The sequence below is a fragment of the Sylvia atricapilla genome, chromosome 8 (genome assembly GCF_009819655.1).
Source record: "Sylvia atricapilla isolate bSylAtr1 chromosome 8, bSylAtr1.pri, whole genome shotgun sequence".
Classification (NCBI taxonomy): domain Eukaryota; kingdom Metazoa; phylum Chordata; class Aves; order Passeriformes; family Sylviidae; genus Sylvia; species Sylvia atricapilla.
The window spans coordinates 3,007,961-3,020,319 of NC_089147.1; the positions used below are offsets into that span (position 1 = coordinate 3,007,961).

Consider the following 12,359-nt stretch of genomic DNA (forward strand, 5'->3'; position numbering starts at 1 on the left):
GAGTCATTTGTTTTAGGAGCTGGAAGGCTGCAGAGGCTCCTGAAGGAAGTAAAAGGAACTAAATGAAGCCCATGAGTCTTTTAGAGATTTACCTGAGTTAACAGGAGTGTGCGTACAGCTAATGACAGGTTTTCCCTGGTAAAATACAATATCTGTTTGCATAATGGCAAAGTAAGTCATGATTAATAATGACAGCGCATTTTGCTGCCTGAAAAAGAGAGAGATCAGTGAATTCATTTTTCATGAAGTGCTGCGAGACGGTTGAGAAAAGCTAAATCTCCAGTTTTATTTTTATATCTCCTCTTCACGGAGGACATCAATACAGTCTGGAGTGGGAACCAAATCCGATTTTCCATTGAAAAGTTGCTTAGTCAAACTCTGCTTGGAGGTCAAAGCAAGGCAGGTTCCTGGAGCTGTCACTTGGGCAGCTCTCGAGCACACGAGTCAGTGTCTAAGTTATTTTTCACTTTATAGCACCTGGAAAATTGTCAAAAGCTGTGATTTATTAAACGATCTCGAGCAAGGGTAAAGCACTGTTTTAAGTATGATGGATCAGTCTTGGTAATTATTTGTTTTTAAGGGGTCACCCATTTTATATACACCAGTTTGCAGGAATAAAAAGATTTGATAGCAGAAAAAAAAAAAAAAAGAAAGAAAAAAAAAAGTCCTGCAATTCAGTGGAGTTACTGAGCTAGAAATCAATTTTCTCCCCGTCCCACTGCAGGCCATGCTCTGATAAGTTTACATTTTCAACACTGAACTTTGGCATCACATAGCTGGATCTCAGAGAAATTGTGAAATGGGCCACAACCAGGAGCTCAGAGTTAATAAAATGACAAGTTGTATGTGGAGAGGGAAAGAAATCAGGCCCTTTGCCATAATTCACTCTTAGATAAAGACAGCTGGACCACAGCAGCAGCCGTGTGGGTGTGTGGGGTGAGATATTGGCTCCCCTCCTCATTTCACTGCTCTCAAACCCAAAGATTTCTTTCTCAGGAGCTCTGAGCTTCACCTCTGCCTCGTGCTTGCTTTAAGCAATCAGAATAAACCCGTTTTATTCTTGGGTTTAGCATATGAGAGATTCAGTGCCTGAGTAAGGGGGAGCATTGATTTTTCTTCTGTCAGCTGGGTGCATGGAACTGATAACACTGAAATAAAGTGAACTGGTGCACCCACACTGAAAGTTTGACATCCACAGCAATTGTGACTGAAGTGATCACCCCCCAAAAATATTCAGTCTGTGACTCCCTGCCTTCTGTTTTGGCTTTGTCTTTGTTAATGTGTTACTGACTCTTGATGAGGATTGATGATAAAAATACCCGAGAGTAAAACACTCTCCCCTTGTTTCTGTCATTTCTTCCACTGAGAAAAGCCACTAAGATTCGTATTTACAAAGTCAGAGCTGCCTGCTCTGTGTCCACTTGCTAGTGCTGGAAATCAAACAAACATTTTTCCTGGCATAAACTTATTTGCAGGAAATTCCTGTCCAAATCTTGCCCAGACTGTTGCTTTCTTCACCAAAATCGAGGTGGTCTTTAGAAGTTTGCTCTGTGAGCTTTTGTGAGGGAAAACCATGCCCCAGGCTGGAAAGGTTAATTAATGCAATAATGAACCAAGCCATAAAGATTGTTAAGTTGCAGCACTGATAACTTCCCTCTGCACTAATCAGACAGGAACCTTTTCCAGCAGAGTTTCCAGTGGCATTCAAAGTTCCACGAGAAAAGGAACACTGGACATGACACAGTCCCTGCTTTCACATTATTGGGAATGCAATATAACCTTTGGTCAACAATAAAATTAGCCTTGATTCCAGACAGATATGGGGATGTTAGAAACCCTCTGTTGTGGGTGCCTTCTGCAAGCAGTGCGTTATTAAAGGAATATAATAACCTAGCCACAAAATGAGATTGGACTGTTGTATCTCAAAATAGAAGACCCCCTTTATTCTTGGTTGTTTTTAATAACACGCAGCTACTTGGTTGGGTATTTTAATAAAAAAATTCCTTTCTAACCTGTTTCCCTTCTCCTTCATTGGCTTTGTGATTTTTTTTTTTTTTTTAGTTATAATGTTGGGGTTGCCTTTGTTATACTTCTCTTTTCATCCCTACCTCCTATAGGGATACACAGATTTAAATGCCCTTAAATAAAAATAGGCATCTCTAGAGAAAGCAGTAAAATGCAGCAGCTGATCTGTTCATCTGATTAATTTTGTAAAATATTCAATATTGTGGCTTTAAATAAATAACACAGAAAAAGGAGGGGTCAGTCATACAAATTTAACATGATTGATCCTTTAAGAGCAGAAAACCAAACAAAAAAAACCACCTTTTGGGATTTAGGAGGCACCCAAGGTTTCCAATTAGGAGCTGTTTGGCCTAATTAATTAATTGCTTACCTGTAAGCACAGTGAGTATTTGGTGGGACAGGAAAGGTGCAGTCAGTGTGATTGTGAACGCTGTGGCCTGAAATTGATAATCACTCGGAATAAAAGAGCTGGATAGTTGGGATCAAAGAACATTTGTGAGCACTGAAATGTTTTCTCTTCCTGCCCCAGGGTCACTGCTTTTACCACGGCCAGGTGCAGGGACACCCCGAGTCCTCCGTCAGCCTCAGCACCTGCTCGGGCCTCAGGTGAGCCAAGATCCAGCAAGGTTTGAGCTCCTGAGCCTGGTTTGACTTGTAATGAACGAATCAATATTGGGGAAGGGGCTGGAGAATTCCTGATGGAGCTGGGAAGGGCTGAGCCTGGAGCAAAGGAGCTCAGGGGGGACCTGGTGGCTCTGCACAAGTCCCTGCCAGGAGGGGACAGGTCGGGCTGTGCTCCCAGGGCACAGGGACAGGAGGAGAGGGAACGGCCTCAGGCTGGGCCAGGGCAGCCTCAGGGTGGATATTTGGGGAATTCCTTCATGGAAAGGGTTGTCCAGCCCAGGTGGAGTGCCCATCCCTGGAGGGATTTAAAATCCCTGTAGAGGTGACACTTGGGGACACGGGGCAGTGGTGGCCTTGGCAGAGCTGGGGGGGATGGTTGGACTCAGTCGTCTTAGAAAGGCTCCTCCAACAGAAGCAATTCCATGATTCTCTCTCTTTTTCAAATGTTGGTTGAAACGCTTCAAATCATTTTTCTCTCTAATTGCTCTGAGGAGGAAAAACAAAGAACAGATCACACAGTTTGGGGTTTTTTTCCAAGAGCCATCCCTTCCCTCCTGCTCCCCATCCCTCTCTGTGCCCGCCACTTGGCACATTTCCATCCTGGCAGTGTCCAGTGGCTTTCTGTGTCCTCAAAACTGTCCCACCAGAGCTGTCAGCACTGCTTTTGCCAGCTGTGGAGTCAGTGTCCAGCAGCCTCACCCTTAGGAGAGGTGGCTTTGGAAATCAGAGAATCCAAGATTCTGTGATCCAGAGTGTTTATGGCAGGTAAGATGCTCAGGTTTTGGGGTTTAGCTGCTTGTTATCAACGGAGCAGCAGATTCCTGAAAACCAAACCTCTTCCGAGTTTGACAAAGGAATGGGCTGACAACATTTGAAGTACACAGTGGACACAGTTCAGGAAACTATTGTCTTTCTTACTTGGACAATCAGAGACTGGTATTTACTCACAGAGCTGTTCCAAATCACAGTAATTAACTGTAAATTGGTTCTAGCGTTCTCCCTGGAAAACCCGGGTTTCCTGTCAGATTTCCAGCTGTCTCAGCCTTTTCTGGGTTTAATTTATCTACAAACAGCAGGAGTAGCTGGAATCTTGTCCCCTTGATTTTGCATTTCTTGCAATAGTGGCATTTTCAAGGCTTTTGTAAGGGAGCTCTGGGACAGGCAGGAGCAGAGAGAGCAGATCCCGGGACCTCTCTCCCTCTGGGAATGACCCCTTTGCTGTTGTGGATGGCATTCCTTTGGCTCATTCCCACCCAGAGAGGAGCTTGATGGGTGCTTCACTATGGATCCAGCATCTTCCAAAAGTTTAATAAACCCCTTTCATGAACAGCCAGCATTTATCTGTCATTCTCACTGCAAAATGTATCCAGAATTTAAAACCGTTTGTAAAAATCTAATGCAGAGCTCTCAGTATTTTAGTTAAAGGGTCACAGTGCTGCCAGCTCCACAGGGAAAATTTGTACCTCATGGGACAGGGTCTGTATTGATGTCCTTTTTCCAGAGCTACCTGGAAATGAATCACTCTCAACAGAAAATAACCTTTTCCACGGCAGAAGTCTTTTCTTTCTTGTTCAAAGTGCTCCCAGAGTTGTTTCCCAGGTTTAGGTGGTTCAGATATGTCAAGACAGCAGATGCTGGCAGGGACACTTGGGGACAAATCCCCGAAGTCAAGCTGACAGGATTAGGCTCCTTCTTTGTCGGGAGAGCAGAGCAGCACCTTTTTGAGTCCAAAATTCCAGACTTTTCCTTTGCAGTGCATGTTTTGTTCTAGTGGGAGATCAGCTGAGGATAAATCCCAGTTTCACTGCTGAGGTTGGTGAGCAGCGTGTCCGTGAGTGGGAACAGTTTGTGATAAGAGTTCTGTGCCTGTTGATTCACTCCACCAAACCTCTTTCACAGCCCAGCAACCAACAGCAGCAGCTCCCAGCCAGCAGTAACTCCCAGATACTGCCTGTGCTTGATCATGGAAACACAGCATGGTTTGGGTTTGGGCTGGAAGGGACCTGAAAGCTCATCCTGTTTCACCCCCTGCCATGGCTAGGAACACCTTCCACAGACCAGATTGCTGCAAAAACAGAACAACCCAAAAGAACTTCAGGGCATGGGTTGGACTCTGGGTTGGACATCTCTTCCAACCTAGTCATTCTGTATTCTGTATCTTTATGGCTTACTTTGCTGGCAGCTTTGTTAGCTTGAAAGAATAGATACAGATGGGATGGGATAGGATAGGATTAGGGTTAGGATAGGGATAGGATAGGGATAGGATAGGGATAGGATAGGGATAGGATAGGGATAGGATAGGATAGGGATAGGATAGGATAGGGATAGGATAGGGATAGGATAGGATAGGGATAGGATAGGATAGGGATAGGATAGGATAGGGATAGGATAGGATAGGAAAGGATAGGGATAGGATAGGGATAGGATTAGGATAGGATAGGATAATGTACTTGCCACCACCTTGCTGGAGCAGGGACTCTTGTTTGTCCACGGCATGATAAAGACTCCAAGCTGCAAGAAGAGGCACTGTGTGGCCATGGAGCTCCGGGTGGGGACAGTCCCTGGAGCAGCCCCCTTCACTCACAGCAGCTGTCGGAAGGGAGGACACATCTCATTTTCAGGATCTGTTCCTGGCTTCGTGACAGATTCTAAGTGAATCGGACAAACGTCTCTGTCTCAGTTTCTCCATCTGTGAAATCCATTTAGTGATTCTTACCTACCTCACACAGCTGCTGCGTGGAGCTGGGGTTCAAGTGCCTGAGAAACAGCTAATGAAAGGAAGTGCACAGTGTCAGCCCTCTGAAATCCTGGAGAACCAAAACCTTCCCCCTCCCACCAGGCAGGCACCTTGGGCATCGTTCCAGGTGTGGATAGGTAGGGGCTGTGCATTTTCCCCCAGAGCAGCAGAGGTTTTTAAAAGACATGAAACTACTCATTAAGAATAGGTTCCACATTTCAGTGTGCTCTGAAGCCTCAGTGCTCAGCAGCAGTCGGAGAAGCCAAAGGGATCACAGGAATTACTGAGACAGAAGTAGAGGATAAAACAAGAACCCTCATTACCACTTTATAAATCCACAGAGCGCTCACGTCTTGAGCCCTGCATGCAGTTCTTGTTTTCCCCTCCCCTGCTCCATCTCAGAAGAGGAAGAGGAATTATATCCAGAAAAGGTACAGAGAAGGGCAAAAAAAAACTGTGATCAAAGGTATGGAGCAGCTTTTATGCCAGGAGAGAAAATAGACTAGGATTTGTCACTTCTGAAAGGAGATGACGGAGGAAAGGGGCATGATGAAACAAGGCTGAGTGTCACACTGGAGAGGGGACAATTACTCAGTGTTCTTCATAACCTCGAAATGAGGAGACATCAACTGAAACTTTTGAGCAAAGGAAAGTTCTTCTTTCAGTCACATAATGAAGGGCTGGAGCTGCCACAGGTGAGTGTCAGCATGAGGAGTATCAATGGACTCCAAAAGGATGTGACAGCTGGGGAAGGGGAGTTCAGGGCTGTCAACCCCTGAGATGTCCCTGACCTTTATCTCTTATCTCCCACCCCTGAGTTCCTGGCCAAGGCCAGAGAGGAGGTGCTGAGCTGGAGGAACCTTGCTCTGACCTCTCCCCACCTTCAAGGTCTTCTCTCCACATGGCTGAGCAGCTGAGATGTGTTTCTGGCTCCTGAACGTGATGTGATTGTTCTGTGATGAGGAAGGATTGTGTGAAATCTGAAAACTTAGGTTTGTCTGGTTTGTCAGGCAGATAGAGGGGTGAGAGATGAAGAGAGGAGGAGAAGGAGGCTCAGCTCTCTCAAATACACATTTTTCAGCTCTGTTACATCCTCACACAACAACGTTCGAGCTCCTCACCTCACGTAGGAGCACAATGGCAGAAATACAGGGATTGACACTGAGAGCTGCCTGAAAGGCAGGTTAGAGGAGAATATAATCATGCCTTAATCTGCATCCTGCTGGCTCCTCTGAGCAGGAGGAGCTGAATGGCAGAGAGGGCTCGGGAAGTGCTGAGTGCACGGAAAGGGAACAATGGCTAATCAGGATTTCTGCGTGTCCATCTGCATCAGAAAGCCAATTAGACTGTCAGAGCTTGTGGGAAGGTGAAGGTACCACAGAGCTGAACCATTTCCTTCCTGTCCTCAGGAAATGCCCTTCTGTTTATCCAGCTTGGAGGCTCTTCAAGTTTTTAGCAAATAATTTTGGCCTGTGGCCACCGCTCACATCTTCTGTGATAAATTTGTTTAGACTCCAATGATTTTTTTTTTCCCTGTGAGTGCTGAATACACCCAGAACTGCAGCCTGGAGAAGGGCACAAACCTCCCTGGTCCAGGGGCTGGCAGAGAACTCTGGCATGGGAATGTGCAGCTACAAAAGCATCTGCAGTGACCTCTCGGGTGGGGGGAGCTTCAGAGGTGCTCCCAAAAATTCCTCGGGAGCCTAAGGAGAGAAATCTCCCAGGAGGCCTCTTCCTTCTGAAACACCAAAGTGCACTTGAATAACCTCAGATATTTTACCCAATTATTAGGTAATTAACCCAGAACGTGTTCAGTCATTGTCCAGCCTCAGCAGCAGCTGACAGATGCAGTGTCTGCAGGGGCAGGGATGGGGAGAAGGCCCCAGGATGGAAGAGATGCTCATTTTGACTGGGATTACAGAATTATGGTACCCAAGGCTGCCAATACCATTTTTTCAAATTGGTCTGGCTGAACTCACTGGAGCCCAGACACAGTCAGCTGAAGAGGGGATTTAAATGTGACACTCCAGACATCAACTATTGAAAAAAAAAAGGAGTGGAAGTGGGGGAACCAGTGAAAAAAAGAAATATAAATTCCTCCCAACTCCTCAAGCATCGTTTCCCCGCAGAAGAAGAGATTTCATCTAAAAGCTAAGTTAGGAGAAAATCTCTGTTGAGAAAATCCCTGGTTTGGATGTGAGCTTTTCCCTCCATACTTTCTGAAGAGCTTTTAGTTCATATAAACATCCTGCATGGTTTGTAATTTATCTGACTGGGAAACTCCTGGAGGATTTTGAGCTGCATGTTAGAAACCATTCCCTTTCTGGGGTTTCATAGCTCCTGTAGGCTGCCTGTTCCAGGGCAGCAGCTCCTGGCTCAGGGTCACCTCTGTGCTCTGAGCTGAGAATCATGTCCAGCCTTTGACCACGGTGTGCACAGGGATCTCTGCCAGGACAAGGATGAGGGATGATCCCTACCCAGCTGTTGGAGCCTGCTCCTGCTCCAGCCACTCTGCTTCTGGCATTTAGTGGGATGTGCAAGTTTGAACCTTCCTTTCCTGTCTCTCTGTTTGCTGCAGGGTGCTATAAAATGGGCTCACTAAATTGGTACCCATGCCAGTATCTCCCTTTCCTTTCCTTTCCTTCCTTTCCTTTCCTTTCCTTTCCTTTCCTTTCCTTTCCTTTCCTTTCCTTTTCCTTTCCTTTCCTTTCCTTTCCTTTCCTTTCCTTTTCCTTTTCCTGTTCCTTTTCCTTTTCCTTTCCTTTTCCTTTTCCTTTCCTTTCCTTCCTTTCCTTTCCTTTCCTTTCCTTTCCTTTCCTTTCCTTTCCTTTCCTTTTCCTTGTCCTTGTCCTTTTCCTTTCCTTTTCCTTTCCTTTCCTTTCCTTTCCTTTCCTTTCCTTTCCTTTCCTTTCCTTTCCTTTCCTTTCCTTTCCTTTCCTTTCCTTTCCTTTCCTTTCCTTTCCTTCCTTTCCTTTCCATTCCAGTTCTGTCCTTTCCTTTCCTTTCATGTCCGTTCCTGTCGTTTCCTTTCCTTTCCTTTCCTGTGACACTTTTCCTGACAACACAATTACTGCTCATTACAGCCCAAATGCTGGCCATGAAATTGAATTTTCTCTTCCCATTCAAGTAACTCCTCGCTGGAATTCCAGGAATTAAAGTTTCACCTCGATCTGCACCCACTCTGGACAGATGTGTTCTGCACTGAGAGAAAGGATGAAGTGTGTGCTGCAGGAGTCTCTGGCCATAATTCCCTTTCAGAGAATGTATTTTCAGGTTCATGAAAGGCACTGGCTGGGGGAGAAGCTCAGTGAGTGATGATGTGTCTGTGTGAGAACACCTCCACCACTCGTGTGAGATGTAAAACCAGTGGTGCTACTGCTTCCACCACCCTTTGAGATGCTGCCCTGCCTTGATTTGGGTCAGATTTGCCATTTTAATAGAATCCTGCTGTGCAGTGTAGGAGGAGAATGGGATTGATTGGCTCTCCTGTTGTGCTCTTCATCAGGAGAGATTTTTTTTTTTTCCTGTGCATACTGAAATTTCCTCCATTTGAGAGGTGGGGAATTGTTGCAAGAGGAAGAGGTGACCAGGGGCAGTGGTGGAGACAGGAGCACATCTGCCTCCAGACTCCCATTCTCTGTATTTCCCAGTCCTTTAAAGTTAAAGAATGACCAAACCATTTGGAAAAAAAAAAAATCTAAATATCAGCTCTATTAGAAAAACAGTCAATAGATCATCCTGCTCATTTATCCCCACAGCATCCATCTGCAACTTATTAAAACAGCCTAAAAGTGAAGTCCTCATTCACCACTTCATTTTTCTTCCTCTTTTGTTTGTTTGCCTGCTTACTTGCCTGGGAATTTGTTATGGAGAGCCCTGGGAATGTAGAATATATAATAAAAATAAATAAAAATGCCCTCTCAGTGCACAGATCTCCCCCTGAGATGGTGCCTGTTGAGCAGCCCTCACTCCAGAGTCACAAGGCTCCAATTCTGGGACATCTTCACCTAAAATTCCCTGAAATCCATGGAAGAGCTGAGGGATCAGCCCTTGTCTTTGTGGAGCTGGACATTAATTGTGGGATGAAGGACCTGGAGGTTTTCAGGTGGCACCAGGAGCACTGCAGTGGGCAGAATTTAATATTTAGAATTTAGAATATTTAGTGTGTGAGCAGGATTACCCTCTAATTGATTTCTCACCAGCTCAGGACATCTACATTCCTCTGCCAGTGGTAATAGAGCTTTTTATTATTATTGTTTAGAAATGAGTAGAACTTTGAGCTTCATTAAAACCAAATGTTTAATTTGCACTCGTGGATCTCAGGTTTATCAATTTACTTAATTTCCCCTCTACAGTGCAGCAGAATAATGTATAATAGTTTCATATAGTGCTGTCCCAGCCAAGTTTTGCTCCAGCATCACAATTTCTCAGACAAGTATGTGTTGATGGTTTATGTTGGCAGGACCTTTGCTGCTGCTGACAAGTTGGAAAAGAAAAATCCCATTTATATTTTGAGATTTCCTAAAGCCTGTTGATTTATGAAATATGACTGGCCTCACTTTAGGTTCTGTTTGGGTTTTACTTTTAAAGAGGCAAAAAAAAAGAAAAAAATCATATTTGATTTTATCGACAGTTTAAAAAGTGGAATTATTCCATTAAATTGCCTTTCCCTGATTGAGAGATTCCTGGCAATGTGGGATTGTGTGAGTTATGTTTTAATTTCTGTTTGGGATGGGGAGAGCTCTCAAATCTCATCCAGACATTCCCCAGGTGTCCACGTGGCTCAGAAGGGAGGACAGGACCCCCGTGAGTTTTCCCTGAGCAGGGTGCAGCAGCTGGGATGTGGATGGGGCTGGTTTGCTGCTGACCCCAGACACAGGCAGGGACCAAACCCTGAGCAGAGCTGGAGTCAGATTTAAGCCAGGCTCAGGAAGGACCACACTGGAGCTGCTTCCAGTTGGCCTGGAGCCTGGGAGTTGCTGTCTGGACGTGCTCTGGGGATGGATATTTTCCCTTCCTCTCTGCTACCAGTGATGGAGAAGACAGAGGGATAATTTCAGGTAGGGCTGGAGTTGTCTCTTGGCTTTCCTGCCCTGCCTCATTTGCAAATCTTTCTGACTTCCCAGCATCTGTAGGCTCGGGACCAAGGAAAACACAGCATTAGACACCTGACACTAAAATTTGAATACTCCATATTGCTTTTTCTCCCCCCTCCTCAAACATTAATAATCCTGAGAACTCCGGTAGTCTTTTGTCTGATAGAAATCCCACAGACTGGTCTCAAGGACCTGCTGAAATCTCTTTGGGGTTCTTTGTATATTTTTTGATTGGGGATCTGTAGTTTAATATACCATTTGCCACATTAATATATTCTTTGTCATGCTGGCAAACACTACATTGTTTAACACTAGTGGCTCCTGAAAAATAGAAAAGTTTCTGGGAATATGGGCTGACCCAGGAGGGTGGGAGAACCCTGCTGAAGAGGGAGACACAGAAATGGTGGAGGAGTAGCAGAGGCTTCTTGGAAACACCTGAGGAGAGTGGAAGGAACCAGTAGCTGTGGATTTATTTTATTTGCCTCAAATTCTCAGTCCTGAATGACTGGTGGGTATTGTTCACACCAAAACAAAAAAAAGAGAAAGGAACCATAACTCTTGGCTCATTACATTTTTAAGGTGCTGTCCTTGGCACGGCACAATGGGGGGAAAAATGCAATTGGAGGAGAAGAAAATTAGCCAAAAACAGAGAGCTGGCCAAGAAAATTCATATTTGATATTCATTATCTTGTTACAGATGGTCACAAGCCAAGTGCTGATATCCTGTAGGCAGCACTCAAGGGATAAGTGTGCCTTAAATGAAAAGTCTCTTTTTTTTTTTTATGCCAAATCTGCAGATTTTCCTTATCCTGGGATTGCTCCATAAGCAAAGTGAGACTGTCCTTAAAGGCCCACGCTGTCCTTTGGGATGGGAATCACACTGGTATACTCAGGAAAAAGCCAGATTAATCATTCTGGGGTCTGATCATTTGTCCATACCCTCAGCAGCTAAAGGAAATGAGAGGTGAAGAAATGGTTCTTCAGTTCTTTTAGGCAGAGGTTGGGTACACGAGGGATACGTTGGAAATGTGGCTTTGATGTTGCACATTTTGGATATGAAGTCCCAAAAACAAGATGCTCACTTGAAAACGTTTTTTAAAAAATTAAAATTGAGAGAATTCTACTCGGGATACAGTTAAGTAATTCTAGTTAAGTAATTAAAGGAAATTGTTCAAGCTTTTAATTTTGAAAGTGAATGTTCTAAAAAGGGCAAATTTAGCATTAGAAATCAACCCCTTTATGCTTTTCTGTCGTTTCTGAGTTGTCAACACGGGGAGCTGGTCAGGCTGGCCCATTTCAAGCAGTGACTAATGGGCTCCTGCCTCCAGAATTAAATGATTAATTACACAAGGCAAAGACAACAGTCCTGATTTGATTGTGCTGATTACAGGGCTGATGGTTTTTTTGGTTTAAAGGGAATATATTGTCCTGATTTCCTAACTCCTCCGAGGAGTAGGGCAGCTCTGACAGTGATTTAGGGCTGGGAGGTGTGAGGTTACTCAAATCATTGGCTCACCTGCCCGAGGTGTGCCATCAGTCAGGAGAATTTTGGGATCCTGCCTGGAGCTGCCAGAGGGGTGCTGGGATAAACCAGCCCAGCTTTTCCAGCCGTGATCCATCACTCCCAGCTCGCAGGGTGATGGCTGGATGTGTCTCCCCTGCTCTGCCAAGGGGGCTGAGGGAGCTGCAGAGGAATGGTCAGACCCTGAGCTGTGGTTCAGGTCAGTCAGACGGGCTCCTGGGACTGCTCTTGGACAGAGTTTGGTATCGTGGATTTCCAGGCTGCTTTTTTCTCTTGGGTTTTTAGCTGTTCCAGTCACCAGTAAAATGCCTGCTTGGCTGAGCTGGTGTTAATGGTGCTCTGAAGGAAAATTGTG

The 12,359-nt window shown here is 45.1% G+C and overlaps 1 protein-coding gene across 1 annotated transcript in view; it reads left to right on the forward strand.

Moving 5' to 3' along the window:
- The window catches only part of ADAM12 (ADAM metallopeptidase domain 12), a 160,331-nt gene that overhangs the window by 84,849 nt on the left and 63,123 nt on the right, over nt 1-12,359 (forward strand). The window contains exon 5 of the mRNA XM_066324428.1: nt 2,555-2,631. Coding sequence (XP_066180525.1) covers nt 2,555-2,631 — 77 coding nt within the window. The remainder of the gene's footprint in view (nt 1-2,554; nt 2,632-12,359) is intronic.